The 23327-nt window shown below is 37.4% G+C and overlaps 1 protein-coding gene across 3 annotated transcripts in view; it reads left to right on the forward strand.

Moving 5' to 3' along the window:
- RASGEF1B (RasGEF domain family member 1B) overlaps window positions 1–23051 on the forward strand; it is a 43166-nt gene extending 20115 nt beyond the window's left edge. For all 3 annotated transcript variants that reach the window (XM_023553327.2, XM_010594114.3, XM_023553328.2), the window contains 10 exons: window positions 2973–3185; window positions 4054–4128; window positions 5534–5629; window positions 5742–5844; window positions 8990–9069; window positions 10495–10590; window positions 15993–16088; window positions 16838–16961; window positions 18306–18378; window positions 21970–23051. In XM_023553327.2, coding sequence (XP_023409095.1) covers window positions 2973–3185; window positions 4054–4128; window positions 5534–5629; window positions 5742–5844; window positions 8990–9069; window positions 10495–10590; window positions 15993–16088; window positions 16838–16961; window positions 18306–18378; window positions 21970–21994 — 981 coding nt within the window. In that variant the 3' untranslated portion in view covers window positions 21995–23051. The remainder of the gene's footprint in view (window positions 1–2972; window positions 3186–4053; window positions 4129–5533; window positions 5630–5741; window positions 5845–8989; window positions 9070–10494; window positions 10591–15992; window positions 16089–16837; window positions 16962–18305; window positions 18379–21969) is intronic.
- The last annotated feature ends 276 nt before the right edge of the window (window positions 23052–23327 follow it).

Genomic DNA, 23327 nt, shown 5'->3' on the forward strand with positions numbered 1-23327 from the left:
TTTTTTTCCCCCGAAGTCATTCAGATGTCCCAGAAACTTCCATGCCAGTGCAGATAGCTGTGTCCTCTTTGAACCGTTGCAGAGTAGTCTGGTCTATGGTTGGGTCATTGGTATATGGTTTGGCCATGTTTCTTTTATTCCTTTGTAAAAACTGTTTTGTTGGAAACAAGTAAAATTTTTCTCAGAAAATTCAGAAATTTTCTCAGAAAAACCTATTGGAGAAGATAATTCCCTTATCCATGTCACATAATGTTTAGTAAAATTCTAAGATAATGACAGAAGTGGATTGCTTTTGTAAATAGGCTTTAATGGCCGTGAACATCCACTTTATGAAATGTACATTCTACTCTGGATGGTACATGCCGTAACTAAAGTACCTCCAAGAAAGTGTTTATTATGAGTAACACTGGGAAATATTTGCATAATTTTTAGAACTAGTATCTAACTCTCATGTATACATTTATTGGGGATAAGGGACTGAAGAAAATATTTTAAGTTTTTAGGTTTTTAATGTAACTCAAAAGCTATAAAGGTCGAAGGAGCAAGGGAGTAAGGGCGAGTGATTTTAAATAGCCCTCAACTTGGCTTTGATCAGCTTGAAATTTCAAAGAGACATTTATTTTCCTTGTGTGGCAAGCACATTACCAAATATATAACATCTTCTAAACTGAAATGCTGTATGGAAGATACGGTTTCGAAGGTTCAGCTTTTTTAAACACTTAATCATTTCATTAGTGATTTTACAGTGGCCTATGAATTTTTTTTTTTTTTATGAATTTAGAGAGAAAAAATGTCCAATTTTGGACGAGTTTAAAGTACTCACTGGAGTATACAGACAAGAAGAAGAAAAGAAGGCTGAATGTGTTTTTTTCTGAACCGACTGTGGGAGAATTAACCACTTCCAGAAGCTGTTGTAAATTTTCTCAGCTTAAATTTACAAATGTTTATTCATTTGGCTTTTCATAATATGCTCTGGTAAACTAATTGCCCATTTAAAAAAATAGAATTTTTTTTTTTTATTGTATAATTCTCATACTTGGTAAGATGCCATTTAATCTTCAGATGACTAATCTCAGAAAAAGATGCTGTAGTACCTGCTAAAGAGCTGATTAGGGACTGAAAACCATAAACATAAGCCTTTCTGTATTCACTGACCACCACCTGCCTTGTCAGTTTGTTGTTCTTTGGTGGCTTGCATGTTGCTACAATGCTGGAAGTGGTGCCACCGGTATTTTAAATACCAGCAGGGCCACCCATGATAGACAGATTTCAGCAGTTTTCAGACTAAGACAGACTAGGAAGAAAGGCCTGGTGATCCACTTTCAAAAAGTAACCAATGAAAACAGTTTGAATCACAACAGAACACTGTCCAATATAGTCCTGGAAGGTAAGCCCCTTAGGTTGGAAGGTACTCAAAATACACAGTGACTAAAACAATGTATTCGCACAGACCAATGATCATGAAGATGGTACAGGACGAGGCAACATTTCCCTGTTTTATGCGGGGTCGCATGTGTTGGAGCTGACTTGGCAACAACTAACAACAGTAAATTCACTGAGTCTATCTTCCTCTGGAGCTGTTAACCTAAGGACTGCATTGTCATTGAATCAGCCTGAATCAGCCTGTTTGCTGTTCTTCTGATATGGGCATCACCATTTACCTAGAAGATTTGTTGTTTTTCAGCTTCTGGCTAGTACGGGAAGAATAAAATAACTCAGTAACCTATATCATGGTAACTATATCCTAGGAATTGATTGATTTTGAAGTTTCTTTGACCTAGAAGTGTTTTAAAAGGCAAGAGGTTGACATTTATCTATAGTACATGAAATGCTTTTTAAACCAGTTTGTCTTAAGTGTTGTGGCTATAGAATAATAAAGTAGCAAACAAGGTGGCACCTGCCAATACCATTACTGGAACAATTGCCACGTGGAAGAGTTTGATTGGGAATATTAGTATGGACTCATAAACTCAGAAGAAATGGACATGAGGCAAGTGGAGGTCAGATACCAAAATGAGTATCTGCTGTTTCCTCATGGCAGCGCATGATAGATGTGGAAGTCAGGAAGGTGGTTGGGTGGTGGGTGGGAAGTAAAGGTGTATTTTGGGTAGTTGTCCACATCCTTAGATTAATGAGATTGGCAGTTATAGGAATGGGGAAATCAAGAAGGTGGCCCTAAAGATAAAACGTTAGGAAAAGGATGCTCTTTCTTGGTATCAGTGCATTTGAACCCACCAAAAGCAAACTGGTACAATTCTGTATTGGTCCAGGGAAAATTAGTTACAGAGGCAGTCCCTGGATTATGAATGAGTCCATTCCTAAATCTGTCGTTAAGTCGAATCTGTATGTAAGTTGGAGCAGTTAGGTATGGTTTGTGTCTAACGTCGGTTAGTCAAATGTTTGTCTTATTTAGTATATAGTGTACCTTTCTATTCCTAAAAAAATTAAAGAAAAACTTCTAGGTACACTAAAATATCTTTAACATAGTAATACAGTACTAATGTCATATTTTGATGCATGCCACAAAGTAGTGCCCATTTGTTATCATGAACCATTGTAAATACCTCAGATTTTTAATATAATAAGCTTTAGGGGGATTGGCTTGTAACTACAAGTTGTAGGTGAGGTGGATGTTCATAACTTGGGGACTGCCTATATATGGTTCTCATTATACTGGATCCCCTCAATAAAACCAAACCAGTTGCCATTGAGTGGATTCTGACTCATAGCGACCTATAGATTCCTTTAATAGCTAATCTAAAATATCACTGTAATGTTTTCATGGCCAAACCTAAATTGTACCTTCTCTTTTAGGCTGTTAGTGCTAGGCTGAATCCTTCTATGAGAGCCCTGAACTAAGGCGGTTCTCTTACATCAGAGTAAAACAGTTTGGGGCATAGTCTTTGACTGTGCATAGTGGTGAAAATTGACATACAGAGCTAGACTGTAATCCTTTGCTTATGTCCTGGCAGACGTATCGGAAGAATGTCCAACAGATGATGCAGGGTCTGATCCTCAAGCTTGCTGCTCTCAGCCAGTACGAGGAGGTCCTGGCAAAAATCAGCGCCACGTCCACAGATCGCCTCACAGTTCTCAAGACCAAGCCACAGTCCATACAACGGGACATCATTACTGTCTGCAGTGACCCTTACACGTTGGCCCAGCAGCTGACTCACATAGAGCTGGTAAGGCTGTTATCATTCTTGCCCTTTATGAGCACATATTTGGTTTGCTTGGCAACCAGACAATGCAGTTGTCAGCAGTAATGTCACAGGGAGGAGTTGAAATGATCCAAATGGGAAATAATCTACAAAATAGTCGGAACATGTTTTTAGATATTTGAATATAATGCTCTGATTTTCTGAGAATTCACTTTTAAAGAAATACTAAATGAGACTACAAAAGACCTGAAAAGCAAAGAGTTTATTGACCTTCCTCATCTTCCCCCTCAAATTATATTTCCTAAACCAGTTGCTGTCAAGTGAATTTCCACTCATGTGTGTCAGAGTAGAACTGTGCTCCACAGGGTTTTCAGTGACTGGCTTTTTGGAAGTAGATCTCTAGTCCTTTCTTCTGAGGTACCTCTGGGCAGACTCGAACCTCAAACCTTTTAAGCATGTTAGGTATTTGCACCACTCAGGGACTCCTGTTATTCCCTAAACAACAACAACAACAACAACACCAAACTTATTGCCATCAAGTGGATTCTGACTCATAGTGACCCTATAGGACAGAGTAGAACTGCCCATAGGGTTTCCAAGGAGTGGCTTGTAGGTTCAAACAGCAGACATTTTGATTAGCAGCCAAGCTCTTAATCATTGTGCCACCATATTATTTCCTAACCCACTCGGTATTTCAGTATCTTTGAGAGCATTGACCGGAGTAGAAAATTGCCTCTGTTCAGATCTTTCTTGAAGGTAATGAAAGTATTTGGGGATAATGACTTATTTTATAAGCTACATAAAAAATAGGGGTGCCAGAAGTCAATAGAGGCAACTGTCTATTTCTTCTAATTCTCCTTAATATTGTTGACCTACTGGGTTTGTATTTCAGGAGAGGCTCAATTATATTGGGCCAGAAGAATTTGTTCAAGCATTTGTGCAGAAGGACCCTTTGGACAATGACAAGGTAAAGTCTATCAGTGTCCCAGGAGGTCAGCCCTGGGACCAGAAAGGGAATTCCTTTATCTGTGATAGTGGGCACAAGAGACAAAAATCAAAACTATTCTATTTTAGGTGTTAAAATAAAAAAAAAAAAATTTTTTTTAACCATGTCTGATTCATAGCAATTTTTCTTGAGCAAGGTTCTTAAGTAGCTTTATAATATTCTTACCCCATTGCCAACTTTTAGCCTCTTTTTCCTCCTTATTGGGAAATTTAATAAGCCCTTTACAGCAAGTAGATGCAGGCATTTGTGGTGATGAAGGTAGGAGATAAAAGCATAATGGTTTTAGCAGATTAAATCAGAAAGAAAATACAAGAAAAGGCTCTGCTCATGATTCAACAATAGAAGGGGCAGTAAGAGGAAGCACATCCAGCCTGCTGAGCAAGGGTCTTTACTGCTTTGCCTCTTATTTTCAGGTGAATCCCTTATGACAGGTTTATTGCCTGGGTGAAGCCCACACGTAAAGAAAATAATACGGGCTGCAGACTGTAATATCAGTGTACACACATAAGGAATCTTTTTTTTTCCCCCCTGACTTCTAGAAGCATTTTGAATTGTTCGCCAAAAACTGCATCACCCACTGATGAAAGGCCTCCTCTGGGAGCAGGGGCAACAGCTGTCTTCCGGCCTTAGAACAGTTTCCCATAATACAGGAAGTGAAGAACACATTTTGCAATAGAAGACTAGTGGAGGTTTTTTTTTGGGAAGGAAGGAAAGCTTAACCTGTCCAAGCCTGACCTTGAACTCCAAGATGAGGTTAAATCCTTTTGCTTTTGAACAGTGTGTCACCCACCCTACTAAAGTCTATTATGCTGTAGACATTCATTTGCCTACCTTGGAAGATATTTGGCTTCCTGCTACCTGATGCTAAAAAATTTTGTCCAAAGACCTAATTTCAGGAGAAAATTTCCTAGTCCCCTGCAGACTTAGTCCTCCTTGCTGTGTCAACAGCAGTTGGTATTCTTACTCCATTAATCAGTCAGGATTGTTTTTAAGAGCCAACAAAAATCCTTCAGCCCAGACTCCTTTGGATTGTGTTTCTGAGGACAGAGCAATCCCACTTAGAGTAAGTTAGCTTCCTGAGAGGGAAGGGCGCCTTTACAATTGTGTCAGAGTGTACTTCTAGACCTTAGGGCTTTCACTGGGCTATTGTAAGAGATTCTGCTTCCTCTGTAAGAATAGTCGAGAATTTCAGCAGCTCGTTCTCTTTTCTATTCTCTTATTTTCATCGTCATCCTTTTTTTTTTTTTTTGGCCTTAGGAAGGCTTTCTAATCTATAAACTGAGAATAAAGGCCTATATCTGACAAAATGAGAGCCCGATATATTCTTTTTTCTCCAGCTTATCTGCTCACTTTGTTTTATCTGTAGACTTGCTACAGTGACCGGAAGAAAACACGAAACTTAGAAGCTTATGTAGAATGGTTTAACCGCCTCAGCTATTTAGTTGCTACAGAAATCTGCATGGTGAGAAAATTAATCTTCTCTGTCTCTTATCTCACAGTACTGTTTTTCCATACTTTATAAACTTTGGGCCTGCATGCTGGATAACTGCCCTGTATTCTCTTTTTCTACACAGCCTGTAAAGAAGAAGCACCGAGCAAGAATGATTGAGTATTTCATTGACGTAGCTCGGGAGTGTTTTAATATTGGCAATTTTAACTCGTTGATGGCGATAATCTGTGAGTATTTTCCAGAGGATACGTGCCCTTTATAGATTCTATGAAATGTAAACATTGTAAATTTGCAAAGTAGTATAGTTTTGTTAATGAAAAACGTGCTTTTTAATCCTGAATTATTTCAGGACATTCCAAATGGTTTAAATAGCTCAAATGGTACAAGTATGCCTAATTTTTTTTTTTATTACACAAGAATTTATGGAATACTTTTAGTTCATTTATTTTCATCTGAATATTTATAAAAGCTTGTAAGTGAGGCATGTGTCTAAATAAACAGTTATGAAAAGTGTTTGGGTAGTCTGTGTATCAAGCATCATAGAGATAGATGACCTGAGGCTAAATAATATGATTACATCACTATGGAGGAAAGTGGCCTGAGAAATTAGAACATTTTCTGACTGCCTCTGCTTCTACAGTACTTATCACCAGCAGACCTTATCACCCATTATACAAACCTGCTCCTCCTCTACAGCTTGAGAATTTTAATGCCAGTGACACTGTTTCTTTCCATTCATTTTATAAGTATTGTACATAGGGTGACAATATGTCTTGGTTTTCCCATTTTATACCTGTTGTTTTGCCATAATTGTTAATAATGACTCTTTCATTTGAAAAGGATCCTGGTTTATATGATCAGTTAGATGGTCATATAAACTAAAAAGTATAGTATAGGTATACTTTGCGGGTACTCAATAAACATTTGAATAAAAAAAAAAGTCAGAGTTAATTTGAAGCCCAAGAAGTCACCAAATTTAATTCAGTAATCTTGCCCTTGATAAACCCCCTCTCTCATCAGTCCTTTTCTCCATATCGTTTCTCATTTGTTTCCTCATAAAAATGCTGGCTAAGTTTTAGCTCTATTTATCTGGCTCACTCCTTGAAAATAGTGAACAGGAAGGTCCTCTAAATCTGGGGCCTAAAAGGTCTACAATCTAGGTAATATAATATTACTTAATTTGCTTCTTACACTGTTACGAAACTGTCAAACAAAACACAGCCTTGGAGAAAATATTGTAATGTAGATAGCTGACAAAGAACTTGTTCTAGAAACGTATAAAGAATCCTACTAATCAATACCACCATTTGTCTGTCAGTTTGGTGTACTGTGGTGGCTTGTGTATTACTGCAGTCCTGAAGCTGTGCTACTGATATTTCACATACTGGCAGGGTCGCCTGTGGTGGACAGGTTTCTGTGGAGTTTCTAGACTAAGACTAGGAAGAAAGGCCTGCCAATCTACTTCCAAAAATTAGCCAGTGAAAACTGTGGCTTACAACAGAATATTGTCCAATATAGTGATAGAAGATGAGCCCCCTAGGTTGGAAGGCACAGTGACTGCAACAAAGGGATCAGGCAGAGCAGTGATCATAAAAATGGTACAAGACTGGGCAATATTTAGTTCTGTTGTACATGGAGTTGCCATGAATTGGTGCTGACTTGACCGCAGTGAACAACAACAAATCAATGATGAAAAGGCAAATAATGAAAAAATAGACAAAAGACTTGAACAGATATTTTATAAAAAAAAAAAAAAAAGAAGAACTACAAATGAATAATAAGTATACTAAAAGGTGCTCCACATCATTATTGAGTAGGGAAATGTGAATTAAAACCACAGTGAGATACCGTCTAACACATTGCAATGACTGAAATGAAAAGACCATACAGTGGTGAGAATGGAGCAAGTGGAACACTCAGATGTAGCTGATGAGAGTATATAATGGTACTACTACTTTAGAAAATTGTTTAGAAGTTTCTATTAAAGTTAAATATGTACCTGCCTTATGATCCAGATACCCCACACCTAGGTATTTGATAGAAACGCAAACATATGTCAAATCTTTTTATAAGCAGCTTTGTTCATAACAGCCAAAAACTGGAAGCAAGCCAGATGCCATGTAAGGGTGAATGGCTAAACAAATTATGGTATATATTCATACTATTCAGGAATGAAAACGAAATATATATATATATATATATATATGTATATATATATATATATATATAAGACATGAGTGAACAAAATCATTATACTGAGCAAAGATGCCAGACACAAAAAATATATATACAGTATGACTCCATTTATATTAAGTTCTAGAATAGACAAAACCAGTCTGTGGTGGTAAGCTACCACTGTTGTAACTTTTATGGGTGGTGGGGACTGACTAGAAGAGGGTGCAAGGGAGCTTTCTAGGGTGAGTAAATGTCTATATCTTGATTAGAATGGTGATCTGCAGGTTTACACATTTGTCAAAATTCCTCTAATTGTATATTTAACATTCGTGTATTGCACTGCATGTACATTTTATCTAATTAAATAAAAAAAGAATATTCTTATACTAGTTTTTAAACTATGAATGTTGGTGCATAGACTTAATATACAAAATTATTTAGGCTGGTGCAAACTCTCTGTATAAACAATCTCTGTAACATTTTTTCAAGTAGGCGTAATACAAAAAGCATCATTCGGGAAGGCACCATAGCATGTTCAAATGTATGTGGGTTTTGGTGTCAGATCAGTATAAGCTACCATCTTTGCTACTTGTTAACTGGGTGACTTTGGGAAAATTTCTTATCCCCTGGAGCTTCAGCTTACTTTTATAGGAATAGAGGATATATGAGATCATATATGGAAATGTTAGGTTCTAGGTCAAACTACAACTTGTGAGCCAAATCCCACCCACCACCTGTTTTTAATGCCCAGTGACCTAAGAGTGGTTTTTGTATTTTTAAACGATTAAAAAAAAAAATTCAAATATAAAATTCAAATTTCAATGTCCATAAATAAAATTTTATCAGAACACAGCCATGTTATTGTTTTCATAGTGGCCATGGCTGCTCTCGTGCTACAATGGAAATACAAGATTGTTTGTGTAGTTGTGACACAGACCATGTGGCTCACTGGTCCTTTAAAGACAGTTCTCTAACCCCTGCTAAAAGTAAATGGGAGCAGTTATGTTATTTGTAGGCTTAGGGGGAATTTGCAAGAAAAAAAATTTCAAAATTAGAGTTTATAACTTTCTATTAACTAGTAGAATCTTATTTATACTTAACAATAGATACTTTTTAAAAACAGTGTAAGTTGGAATGGCTATTCTATTTCTTTATTTCAACCTTCTTTTTTCCTCTCTTTCCATTTTATCTTTGAAGCTGGCATGAATATGAGCCCAGTCTCTCGACTAAAGAAAACTTGGGCCAAAGTGAAGACTGCAAAGTTTGACATTCTTGAGGTATGCAAAGCTGACATCTTGCTGTTGAGTAACATTTTACACAGGAATGTGGAGTTTCCATGTGTGATCTTGCCCATTGATCAGACAGGACTACAGATGGAAAAGCCCATCTATTCTTGCAGACCCAGAAAAAGAAAAGGTAGATTAGAATTGGAGAGAGAAATAAATCAGGTTGTGGACTAGTCATTTTATAGACAGGTTTCCACTTTGTGGTTGATCAACTAGAGAAATCATGACCTGTCGGTCATATCACATTGCATGCCAGGATAGAATTTGGGTCCTGAACAACAGAGAATTTTCCTTCATCGGGGACCTGCTAGCTTCATCTATCTTCAGTGTGTCTGGGGAGGAGTTCCTCATCCCCTAGAGAAATGCACACCTACCATCCTCTCAATGCACTTAGCCAACCTTTAAAAAAGGCCTTCCACTATATCTCTGAGGTAGTAAGATTTGGGCAAAAGACATTTGTGTTTGAATCTTACCCATTTTAATACCGTATCTTTTCACAAATGATGTGCCCACGTAAGTAACAAGCTCGCGCATATAATGCTCAGCATAGTATGGTAACAAAAATAGTGGTGGGGGGGAGGTTTTGTGCTGTTAGAAAAAGACTGTGTATTGTGCGTGCTATTTGTGTAAAACACGGGATTGCCTTGGTGTGCTGGTATTTTCAATTTTCTATCTTTGGAGGTAAGAAAAGGCTCTTTCCCAAGTTTTCCCCCAAATTAGGAATTATTATTAGATGTATTATGTGACTCTTTATTCATACAGTCTAATTTCATTTCTGTTTTGCAAGATAAATCAAACTAAATCCACTGTTGTTGAGTTGATTCTAACTCATAGCAACCCTATAGGACAGAGTAGAACCATCCCATAGAGTTTCCAAGGAGCGCCTGGTGGATTCGAACTGCCATTCTTTTGGTTAGCAGCCGTACCACTTAACCACTATGCCACCAGGGCTTCCTCTTGCAAGATAAAAAAACCAGTGCTTTAATTATTTGTGAATGATTTGCTACCAAGGACAAGGAACAAGTCCTACAAAATGTTGTATCACTGTACACGGTTAACTATCAACTGGCCCATTGACCTTCACATAAAACGAGTAGATTTTTCTAATGCTGCTGTTTGACTACTAGTTATTAGTTTTAGGTCTAATCTCAGCAGTTAACCTGGAAGGAATTTAGTCTAGGTTTAACATTATTGAAATTGATATCAGCTTGTATAAATAAACCAAAGCTCAGGAAAGAAAATCTTTGTGTTCTAATATGTTGCATGTGTATATGTGTTTATGAAAGAGATAAATGATATTCCTAATGCATTCTCTAACTTATTTTGAAATTTTTATGTACAGTTAAAAATGTCATCATGTAAACTTCTTGCACGTGAGAATCAAATAGTTTATCTTCTTTTCTCTTCTGTCTCCAGCATCAGATGGACCCTTCAAGCAATTTCTGTAATTACCGAACAGCTCTTCGTGGGGCAGCACAAAGGTCTTTAACAGCTCATAGTAGTAGAGAGAAGGTAGGTACTTAAGCAGTGATCTTTGTGGTAGAGTTGGCATGTTTTGCTCTGCAGGAGACAGCAGTGTAGACTACTACACTGAGCTGCTTTTTCCTGTTCACATTTAAGGAAGTTGGTATAACGTAGAAATTTTATCACTTGCCACATAGGGGAAGAGTATGCTAAAGGAAATTTGGGCATTTTCTCTCCTTTGGAAAGGAAAAAGTGACTTGGTATAAAACTTTGCAAATGTATGCTACCATGTTATTACTGTATTAGTTAAATGATTATTTTGTAGTACGTCTGAGTTGTGTTTCAAGCAATAATTAAGTCATATGTTAGGATGACTAATAGCATTAGAGAGTAATTGACTGCAAAGAAAATAGACATTTAAGCTCTGCACAAGGTAACTGACTTGATATAACCTTTTCTCTTAAAAGAATTAAGTTACTCCCCCACGGTGAAGTCATTTATTTTCAGAAAGTAGGTTAGTTGCTATAGCATTAAGCCTGCTGTTACTAATTGGATCTGTGGGTGGCATTACAAGTACAGGGATGATGTCTGAGAAATTAATGACCCTGACTCTATTTTTTTCTTACTCTATTTACCCCACCTTTAAACGATTTAATATTATCCTGAATCTATCATCCTCTTGATTCTGAGGGTATTTTCTTAGCACTTTTCAATGTCACACCTTCTTGGAGGAGGAATAAGTTGTTTCACCATTTGAAGATGATCTTATTTGAGAAATTAACACTTGGCTGTGGTAAAGGGGCTAATGAAGGTTGCTTGATGAACACTATTGTGTTTCAGATTTTGTTTCGATTTTAATTTAAACTGTGTCTTCAACAAACAAACAAAAGTGAGGGTAAAAATCATTACAGGACATCTCAATTATACCCTCCATCCCCCTCAAAAAGCTTCAATCTTAGTTATCTGTAATAAAGATCTTAAATACAAACACAAAACGAAGCCCCACCTTTAAAACATGCTGAGCCTAGTTCCCAAGAAAATACAAAGACAGTTTCTAATAGTTTGAAAGGTATTGTAAATACACTTTTTTTTTTTTTTTTGGATAATAAAGTTACCGCAGAGTCTGAGAGGGAGGGAATGAAACAAAAATAACCGTCTTGCTATAGCCCAACAGAGTTTACCAGCTTTTAAATTTTACCTGGCAAATCTTAGTACTCCTGTGACTAGATTGAGAAGAGATGTAGTCTGAGGGTCTTTTTAAGCTTCAGGAAACAAGCACATACATGAGGAGATCCCAGCACCCTCTAGTGTGAAGATATTTTGAAGGCCCTGCATGTCATCTGGTTCATCTCTCTGTGTTGGGTACAAAGACCTCTCTGCATGGCCTTCAGTGAGCATTTGTTGGGCTTTGTTTCAGCAAGGAGGCCGTAGATTCATCTCTGTCATCAGGGAGCTGCGGTTACCTTGGCCCAAGTAATCTGAAGCCCAGTCCTTTCAAAAAGGCTTACTGACTATTGCACTTGTGTGAATGTAGCATCCTTTTCCAGAAAAAGTCCGAAGTATTTACCCGTTACATCATTTAATAAACTCTTACTCCTTTAGTTATTTTTTAAAATGCTTCTATGTGAGAAATATGGATTGAATTCTCAAATGAAATCATCACCATGTTAAAAGACTCTGCTGTTTTACATTTCACAATTGGTCCCAAAGGGCAAGAATGAAAACATTTCTGGATAAAATCTATCTTTTATTTAAAAAAAATTGGGGTTCATTTTTCTTTTTTGAGGCAAGGGGAGGAGTCTTTATTCTGAAGTAATTTTCTGTTTTAAAATCTCCCTTCCAACATAGCTAGAGCAATAGAATCTTTAATATTCTTTCAAATCCCAAGTTTATTTGTCAAAGCAGCACATCCCTAGGTTCCTTAAAAATTACCAAAACAAAAAAAAAGCCAAACCCAGTGCTGTCGAGTCGATTTCGACTCATAACGATCCTATAGGACGGAGTAGAACTGCCCCATAGAGTTTCCAAGGAGCACCTGGCGGATTTGAACTGCCGACCCTTTGGTTAGCAGCTGTAGCACTTAACCACTACGCCACCAGGGTTTCCCTAGGTTCCATAATAAATAAATAAATAAATAAAGCAAATCACATCTGTCTTTCACACAGGAACCCTTAAAGTATCTTTAAATGGCTTTTTTTTTTGTCATCAATGGGTGCTTGTGTCTCCCAAGTTTTCAACCATTCCTCATTATGACTACATGGTTTTAAATCCTTCTGCCATTCTGAGTCTATTCTTGTGCCCTCAGTCCTGCTCATTAGCATTTATCTCCATATGTGGAATTAGTAATACCTTTGAGGTATAGTTTCCAAGTCTCTGAAATGAGAATAATTTGAAAAGGAATTGGAAAACATTAATACTTGAACAGCTTTCCACTAAAGTCATCATCTAAGGCCTTCTAGAAGCCAAACTTTTACCTTGCCCTACTAATAAACCCATTGCCATTGAGTCGATTCCAACTCATAACAACCCTATAGGACAGAGTAAAACTGACTGCCCTGTAGGGTTTCCAAGCTGTAAGCTTTACAGAAGCAGACTGCCTTATCTGCTGGTGGGTTTGAACTGCTGACCTTTCAGTTAGCAGTCTAGCGCTTAACCACTGCGCCACCAGGGCTTCCTCTGCCTAATAACCTGTACATTTCACCTTAGCTCATGGAAATTCAGAGTCCTTAACGTCTTCTGATTTTTGCTATGGTAAATTGGTATAGTGGCTATAGATCTGAAGTGGATTACCCACAAGTAAATGAGAAATTGAAGCCTGTAAGACTTCTTTCTTGGATCTGGGCATAAGGAACAGCAGTTGAGTATCCTAAGTGAGATTAATTATACATCTGTTCCCTTGAAGGAGTGATTCAGACATTATTACAGCATCTTGCAGCGACCCATGGGTGCAGAAATCACATAATGTATAGCCCCTGCCACCCAGACCTTATAATCCAGTTAGAGGTACATGACATAACCTTGTGAAAAGTTTAAACATTGAGATGAGAGAATAAATGAACAGCACCACAAGAATCTCAGAGAGCAGCATACAGAATAGAACACAGATATAAAGCTCTTGTTTCAAAGCTGTTATAATCTGCAAATGTTACATCTTGATTATAATTTTGTCCCCATTCCAGGAGCTGCTTTATGGTGTTTCCTTACCTTTTCAGTGTATCAATAATATGTATCCCCTGTATGGAGCCCATTCGTTTTTGGGGGTGCTTATTTGAGATCAAATCTGTTTTACTTAATTTAATTCTCATCACACCTCATTGAGGTAGTTACTGCTGTCCCTATTTTAAAGTGAGGAGATTAGGTTTTCTGAGCCTGTTAAGCTTATGGCAGTGGTCTGCAAACTTTTTCTATAAAGGGCCAGATAGTAAATGTTTTAGGCTTTGTGGGCAATACAGTCTTCTGTTGCAACTTCTCAACTCTAATGTAGTAGCTCAAAAGCAGACATTGGCAATATGTAGACAAATAAGTGTGGCCCTGTTTCAGTAAAACTCTATGACTGTAATTTGAATGTCATAGAATTTTCATGCATCATGAAATATTCTTTTTGATTTTTTCTAGCCACTTCAAAATGTAAAACGGTTCTTATCTAACAAGCCTTACAAAAATAGGCAGTGGGCCCAAGTTGGCCCAGGGCCTTAGTTGCCAACTCCTGGCTATACCCCAGGAAATCATGGAGCCGTGTGTGTGTGTGTGTGTGTGTGTGTGTATTCTTGTTGTTGAAAATATACACAGCAAAACATATACCAATTCAACAATTTCTGCATGTACAGTTCAGTGACATTGATTACATTCTTCGAGTTGTGCAACCATTCTCACCCTCCTTTTCTGAATTATTCATTCCCCATTAACATAAACTCGCTGCCCCCCTAAGTTTCCTGCCTAACCTTTAGAGTTGCTGTTGTCAGTTTGATCCCACATAGGTTTTTACAAATGCAATAATGACAGGGCCATATTTTAGACTTATGTCTGATAGATCCTGTGGCCCAGCACTGTCCACTCACATATGTCTTTCACAGAGGCAAGCTTAAGGTGTGCTTTCGTCATTTTTACTAAAGCTGTTTAATTCCACAATAGAAGAGAAATATGAAGTAAGATTTGAAGGAGATGATAAAAAGAAAATGAGATCTTTAGTATTTCAGCTTTAGAGACTTCCACCAATAGCAGCAAACGAGTAGAAGTATATTCAAGTAGTTTGTCAAAATTGAAGGTTCTCTTCGGTTATTTTCAGAGATCAGTGAAACAAAAAATGATCAGAACTTTTGTTGCAAATGACTTTAGAGGAAAATCTGAATTTCTCTCTAGAGGTGAATTGATATTTAATATTTTCATGTGTGAGCCAAAAAACATTTTTCCGACCTTCCATTCATTTAGTATAGACACACTACGTGAGTCATGAGCTTAGAAAAAGTTAAAACCTGATCATGGAGAAACAAGACCCCCAGTTTGCGTTTGATGCATTTCTTGCATTGTGGCAAATTTGGGATCTTATAAAAATGTGTTGGCAGTTGAGAGAAAGTGGAAGTTATTGTATCTGAGCTTTGTTCTTTGTTCATTATGGGCTTAGAAAGATTTAGGGTAATTTCTTAGTGCTTATTATTTTAGATTATTTAATTAAATAATCACCTCATCAAAACAAAGATTTGAGGCAGGAAACTATTACTAAAAAAGGTTCATTGTTTTTTAAGCGACCATTAATTTTAATTTACACATTTATATTCCTCCTTCACTTGGGGGCACATCTCACAACACATCGTGCAAGTTCCTACTGAGGTGATTCCCACGAGAATGCGTGCTAACTTGTCAAGTCTCCTCAGTATGAAGTTTACCACAACGATTGCCTACAACCCCGAGCTCTCCCATTACATTGAGCAATGTGCTCAAGGATAAAATAAAAGTATCATCTAAAAAGCAAAAAAGTTCATCTGGAATGTAAAAATCTAAGTAATATGGCGATATTGATTCTAGCAGAGAGATGGGTCATCTTAAAATCTTAGTACCTATAATGACAGGTATTCTCTAAATATTTTACTGCAAACAAGGGGTTGCTAAATGGAAAAAGAGAACTCTTTTAGATTTTTTTCCTTTCATTATAGCTAGAATGTACAGATCTTATTGTCTACTATTGCATTGTGAAAAATAGGAAAACTGTAGCAACAACACTGTCCCATCCACCCCCACCACCCACTTGTCTTTGGCATGCTTTAGTTACTAATAGCATTGTATTACCTAAGCGAGGAAACTGCTGACATATGAGGTAAATAAAACACCAAATCTTAATTCATTGAGGACTTTCATGAAATCCAGAATTAATGTTGTTTGTTAATCTCTTATTGTTTGATGAGAAGCTAAATATTTATTTGAATAAACAAACCAGAATCTTTTGTTTTCTCCAGATTGTGATACCCTTCTTCAGTCTCTTAATTAAAGATATTTACTTCCTCAATGAAGGCTGTGCCAACCGCCTCCCGAACGGCCATGTCAATTTCGAGGTAAGTATGATAAGGTAGGGTACAGAACAGAATACAGGGAGGAGCAGCTTCTCCAGCATCACACCCACTGCCAAGCACCCAAAGCTCACTCTGATTTTGAAGCTACAGAACCAAGTTTTCTCTTTCCCTACTAGTTTATAGGCGTTCCTGGGTGGTGCACATGGTTAAGTGCTTGAGTACAAGCCAAAGGGTTGACAGTTCAAACTCACTAAGAGGCGCCTCCGAAGACAGGGCTGGTTGAACAGTTCTACTCTGCAACATATGGGGTCTCCATGAGTCAGAATTGACTCAGCGGCAACTAACAACAACAACTAAACCAACAACACATTTTTAAGAAATTTATGATACCAAGTGGAATAGATTACCTACATTATTATTGTTGTTGTTTGGAAGAAATGATTAAATTTTTACTAAACCAAAAAAAAAACGTGTTGTGGCCAAGTCGATTCCGACTCATAGTGACCCTGTAGGACAGAGTAGAGTTGCACCATAGGGTTTCCAAGGAGTGGCTGGTGGATTCGAACTGTCAGCCTTTTGGTTAGCAGCCATAGCTCGCCATAGCTCTTAACCACTCTGTCACCAGGGCTCCACATCTTTACTTATACCTAGCAAATGCAATCTTTGTAAAATTAAGAAAATTATTTAACTCAGAAGGTTAGAAACCAGAGGGAAACATGTTAAATGGAACTGTCTCAATTTTTGATGACTGCCTTTAAATTCTTCCTTTTTTTTTGTTAATTGTTTTCCAGAAATTTTGGGAACTGGCCAAGCAAGTAAGTGAGTTCATGACATGGAAACAAGTAGAGTGTCCATTTGAGAGGGATCGGAAGATCTTGCAGTACCTGCTAACAGTCCCAGTCTTCAGTGAAGATGGTGAGTAAGCCCTTTGTTTGCAGCTGTCTTATCTACCCTTCAGTTAGGAAATTAGTGTGTAAGTGCTTGGTGTATAGTATGAGGTCTGTCCCTTGACGACCTCCATTTTAAGAGTTTGTCATCACACAGAAAACCTTATGATTTGTTCTGAAAATATTGAATCAGGCACCCACTTAAAATTCACTCATAAACAGTATGTTTTTGTGTTTAAAGATTATAATACCAAATCTTCAGAGCTTTGGGTACAAATGGAAAGTTACTGAAGGAATTTTTTTTCTCCCTTGTTTGGACTGGCTTCAGCTTCAGTGGAGATAAAGGTGTTTTATGGTATGTTGGTGTTGAAGGCAATTTTTGGGGAAAAATAAGTTTATTGCTACCCCATACTGTTTGGAAAAGTGGTGGAAAGTTAAAATATTAGGGGATTTCAGGCGGAAAAGTGATAGAATATCTACAGAAAAAAATTCACCTAAAGAGAGTTAGAGTTTGTAGAAGACTCATGGATTCACACCAGTGATTTGTTATTTTAATAGTATAGGAATCAGTAGCACCTATAGATTAACAGTTTCCCATAATAGATTGGTAGTGATCATAATGAATGAAGCACATGAAAGATTAAGCCCACCAGATTTTAAATGTGATTATTAATGTGTTTTAATTTTTGGAAAATTAACAATTTATGCATGTATTAATTTTATGTCAGTGCAAATGTTTGCCACAACTCCTATTTCCTGAACAAAACAAACAGTTAAGAGCTCATTGTACTTCCCAATTTGAGACTATATTTACCAGTGACTTTTGATTCTTACTATTAGTGATATCCATTCTGGAGGGGATTTGATCATTTTTTACCTCTACAAATGGGATTAATAACAAGCTTTTTAACCTTTGAGTGAAGGTTCCTTCTGATATAAAATGAAAAAAAAAAAATTAGAAGGGTGGAAAATTGGCCTGGAAAACCTGGCTTTTTATGAGTTTTTAAAAACAAGGATGCCAGGAAAGGATCTTCTCTCAGCCACCCCTTTATAAAAAACATAATTCTGAGTGTACGATAGCATCATACAGCTAACATTTATAAGCCTTTTTGCATTATAAATTATCTCTTTGCTAATTAAAGCTCCTTTTTGGCCTGAAGGCCATTGGGTTTTGTTATGGTGGCCAGTCAGAGGCAAAGCACTGTCTTGTGTTCTTAATGACACTATGAATCTTTTCAGTCATCACTTAATGTAAAAGAGTGTGTCTTGCAATAGGGTTTGGCTTAAGTTGAACAAAGAGATAAATGGTGGTAGATAGTTTATTGGGAAAAGGCTTCAGCGTTAATGCACTGTTATTGTCTGTTGATTATAGCTCTCTACTTGGCTTCTTATGAGAGTGAAGGACCTGAAAATCATATAGAGAAAGACAGATGGAAGTCTCTAAGGTGAGTCTCATTGTTGTTTAAATCTAAGGGAGATGTTGGTCTCACTTGAAGAAAGCCACATGCTTTCTACGGGAGATCCCTGCCTACCTAGTCCTCTTTGCCTTATGTCCTGTTAATCGAATTCTCCTTGTGGCATAGAATTCTGTTTTGCCACCATTCAGTTTTAATGACTTCCAATTTTCTTTTTTTTACTGGTAGATATACAGTGAGTGTAGTTTTCTCCTCTTTTCTCTCCCATTATTTTGTGGGATGAGGAACCGAAATAACCTTTTGTAGTGAAAGAGCACCTCTGGCTATCCTCATCTAAAAGATCAGAAGTTCAGATCACATTTCTGAATAGTTCTTCTAACTCTAAAATTTTGTTTGACCTGAGATAAAAGAGACTTAAGTACCGTCTAGTTTAATAAAGTTGGGTATGTCATTTACCTACTGGATCTTAGTCTCCTCTTTGGTTTGAGAGAGAGTTGGGACTTCAAACCTAATCCTGAGTATTTAACGTTTTTATTCGGTTAGAATTTTCAAACAAAACTAGCATAGGTAAATTCATCCTTTAATCATTCGAAACACTTTAATGGGCATAAAAAACAGGCCAGGATATAATACAGTATAATCAAAATTGTTTTCTTTGTTACTTCCACGAAGAAACTGAGGATATGTACCTTTTCAGACCAGGGTTGACAAGCAAACTTTCCCTTCTTCATTTTGTGACCTCAGAGGCATTTGAGAGCCTTCATTATACTGCATATTAGACTAAGTTTCATGAAACAAGATTTCCAAGATAAGCTTAGTTTTGTCTCATTTTGTCTGTTTCAAAAGAAAACTAGAGCTGCTTCTTTTTACCTGTCCTTGAGGAGAGATGAGTTACAGAAACCTTGGAATTACTATCTTAGAACAATTCCTGGTGACAGGCAAAGGATTGCAGGTGTTTCTTGTATTCCCTACACAAACGTGAAAAAGACATGGCCGATGGCCCAGAATCATGGGGGTGTAACACCTGCAGGGCTGATGCCCGGTTACATTTTTATGAAAATTTGTGCCTGCCAATGCACATTGAAATTAAAATTCTGTATTATTTTACATTTGTATTAAAAGATATTTACTGTACTCTTTAATATTATTCATGTGTAAGACATGAACCTAGAATATCTTTTTGGATAAAAGATTTGGGAATTAATCCTTTTGGTTATCTTTTTAAGATGAGTTTTGCCTTCCATATTTCTCTTTTTAATCTCCTCTGTCTCTTAAAAGCATTAAGTTTGATATCTCTAGGTACAGCTTAGCTATTATTACTTTTCTTAAAGTTTTTTTTTTTAATTGGTAAATAAATTGGCTATGGACAAATGATACCTGATATCTATATTATCTATGGAATCTAGACAGATTAAAATTGCCCAAACCTACCCATAATTTCTGTTTGTTATTCTTTTATGCCATATTGCTATTGATTATTGGTTAGGTTGGAAGGGGCTGTAAGTCAATGATTTGTTAGTAAGAGGTAAAGACTGAATTGTTTAGTCTCTTCCCATGTCTCTGTGTACCAGACACACAGTATACAACAACAGTTAACATTAGATTGGTTCAAATGTGACAACATAATATATTGGAGATTTTAGAAATATGAGGTGAAAAAGAGAGTGTACTGCTTTAAATTTAGGCACAAATCTACCCTCAATTGTACAGGAGTGCAAAATTACCCGATAATAATCCCTCTGCTAAGGATTCATTGAAGGACAAGCAGTGGCACGAATAAAATGAATGATATATAAGGAAATATATATATAAGCTCAGTAAAAACCAAAAAACCAAACCCATTGCCGTCGAGTCGATTCTGACTCATAGCGACCCTATAGGACAGAGTAGAACTGCCCCACAGAGTTTCCAAGGAGCGCCTGGCAGATTTGAACTGCCGACCCTTTGGTTAGCAGCTGCAGTTCTTAACCACTATGCCATCAAGGTTTCCATAAGCTCAGTAGAGATGTACTGTTTGGTGTAAAAGACTAATTTCCATGTTACAGTTTTTCTTCAAGGGGCCATGGGCTCCACAGTCTCCCCTTCATGCTTGTGTTTAATCCATATACTGCCTTTCCTGTACCTTGCCCCTTCTCAAGACTCAGCTCCAGTGCCTCCCCTCCCTGATCTATTTCTCCCCAGAAAAACTTCACTTTTTTTTTCTTCTTTAATTTATTTTTAGTGAAAATATACAGAGTAAAACATGTACCTATTTAACAATTTCTACACATACAGTTCAAGCGACATTGGTTACATTCCTCTCTTTGTGTAAACAATTTCGGTATTTCTACTCAAATTGTTTCACTACCATTAACTTAGATTCATTGCCCCCCCTAAACGTCTCGTCTGTGCTTTAGAGTTACTGTTGTTGATTTGGTCTCATATATACAATCTTTTAAAAGAGTGCAATACTCAGGGCATACATTCTTTACTAATTGAGCTAAACTGTTGCTTAGTTTAAAGATGACTTCGGGGGATAATTTTGGTTGAAGGTTTAAAGATTGTCTCAGGGCGGTAGATTGGGAATTCCTCTAGTCTCACTGGGTCCAATAAGTCTGAAAACTTTAAGAATTTGAAATACTGTTCCACATTTTTCCCTTTTCTATCAGGATTTATCTTTCGTGTCCCTGATCAAAACGTTGGGTAATGGTAACTGGGCACTATCCAGTTCTACTGATCCTGTGACAGAGGAGGCAGTAGTTCATGGATGCAGTTAGTCCTATAGTCCAGTTGAGAGTACACTTCTTTTACCAAGCAAGCCTTGTTTTGTAATGCATGCAGGTCTTTGCCTACTAATATGTAATATCCAGGGTCTCTACTTCATATCTGCCACACCTCTTGACATGGTGTCTTACGCACCATTGCTCTTTAATCCATGCTTCTACCATGCGGTTGAATGATGCTAGGTTACTACAGGTGTTGGCCAAGGCATGGCGACCATGAGAGGATAAAGAAAAGAAATAGGCTATTACAACTTACAAAGCCACATGTGTCAAGTAGTTGCTAAACTAACTATTCTAAAATGATAGTACCTACTTGAGAACTTGTACCTTGTACCTTGGAAGGCAGTAAAGATATTTTTATGTAGATGCTTTTCCTGCTGGCCCTAGAGCCATTCATTGCAGGCAGTTGGATTCAACAATGGCAATGACAGATACACCTCTGAGGGCAGACACCTTTTTCATCCCTACTCAATAAGCATACCCACTGGTCATGGAATATGTTAATGAGGATGTCCTTGTCTGTCTGTGAAATCAGGTCATCTGTGAGAAGACAGCATGTACCTAAAAGCTGTTTTTTTTAATCATTAGTAACCTTTGTGTGTTTGTTTTAATATGAAGCCATACAAGACATAGATTTCCCTATAAACAACCCTTTTACCATTAATGTTTGCTTTAAGTGATTAGCAATCCCTGCCCCCCCAAAAAAGGGGCTTCACAGCTGAATTCTTTTTCCTGTTTTTAAATACGTAAAATCAAGCTTAAAACACAAGAAGCATGAAGCCAATATAAGCAAGGCATTTTAATCCTAGTTCACATATTCTCCTGCATTCTTTCTTATATTGTCTTCCTTATTACTCAGGTCAAGCCTCTTAGGCAGAGTTTAACATATGGGATGCTGACTGCTCCTGCCACCACCACCACCAGCTCCGCTGTTGCTGCACTGCCGTCATGCAGATCATTGAGGGGCTGGTCTTTATTTTCTGGCATCCAGCACCATGAGAAATCCTGAGTACCCCGGTGCCGCTGGAGTGCTCCAGTCAGCAAAGAAAGCAGGTTCACTCCAGAGCAGATGGGGAACTTATCTCCCACAGCTGACAGATTGACTCGGATTTCATGAGACTGAAATGTTCACTGAAGACGCTTGAGAAAGAATCCTCTAAAGATCCCAGCTCTGCACATGATTCATCTCCTGGAATTTCCATGTGAATCACAGCTCTGCACCTGGATGGAGCTTTCTTTTGTGTATGTGTTTATTTGGTTGAACATTTGCTGCTAATGGGACTTGCCCAGCTGAGTGCTGGCTCTTAGGAAGCCCATGTTTCTTTGTTAACTTAATGAAAAAGGGAGAGGAGGGAGGGGAAAAAAAACCCCTCCATTGAGGTCCCAAAACTCAGCTCTGTCAGTATTGCCAGAGAGGGAAGAGTGGTTGGATGCTGACTGCGGAGTTGCTTCCTGTTAGTGTGTGTTGTGTTGTGAATTCCTCTCCTCCCTCTTCCTACAAGATTTTGAGTTGGCTGCTGGTTAGCAAACTCGTTTTTACCCATATAAGTTATTTAATATAATAATGAAGCTCAACACTGTGGTAGGAAAATAGCCACTAGGAGGAAAGCAAAAAAAGCAAAAAAAAAAAAAAAAAAGCAGAGTTTGTCACTAGACTGCTTAACGTTCTAGAAGGACTTTTTGTTTTCTTTGCCCTTCTGAGCTGTTTACAACAGACCAGTGTATTCTACAGATATATTTTTTGTTACTTAGTTTTCCATAACACCTTTTTTTTTCTCTTGTAAATTTAAATTATCTGACATTAAGTGTCCTGAAAAACCCTACAGCATAATTACAATTCGAATTTTTCTTTAACAGATTTTATGTTTGTTTGTTGCATTACCTTTTGGAGCCTGTTGATGACTAAACATGTGAAAAGAATAAATGGAAACTTTAACCCTCTCCACTACAGCAGTGAACAAAACAAATGAAAAAGACCTTGCTGTTCATGCAGTGGCTGTGAAATAGTTCACCTTGTTAAACACCTAAGTAAGTCTGTAGTTGCCCTGCAAACTTAGCCAGTGTATTTATTTACTCTAGGAGAAACTGTAGAGTAGTAACCTGTGCTAATGGAAACAAACACCACCACCATGTGGAAAACAGAGATGTATTTAAAAATTTAATGACTTGGTTAAAAAAAAAAAAAAAACCGCATGTATGTATGCTGCCCGTCATCTC

This window comes from Loxodonta africana, chromosome 5, assembly GCF_030014295.1.
Source record: "Loxodonta africana isolate mLoxAfr1 chromosome 5, mLoxAfr1.hap2, whole genome shotgun sequence".
Lineage (NCBI taxonomy): Eukaryota > Metazoa > Chordata > Mammalia > Proboscidea > Elephantidae > Loxodonta > Loxodonta africana.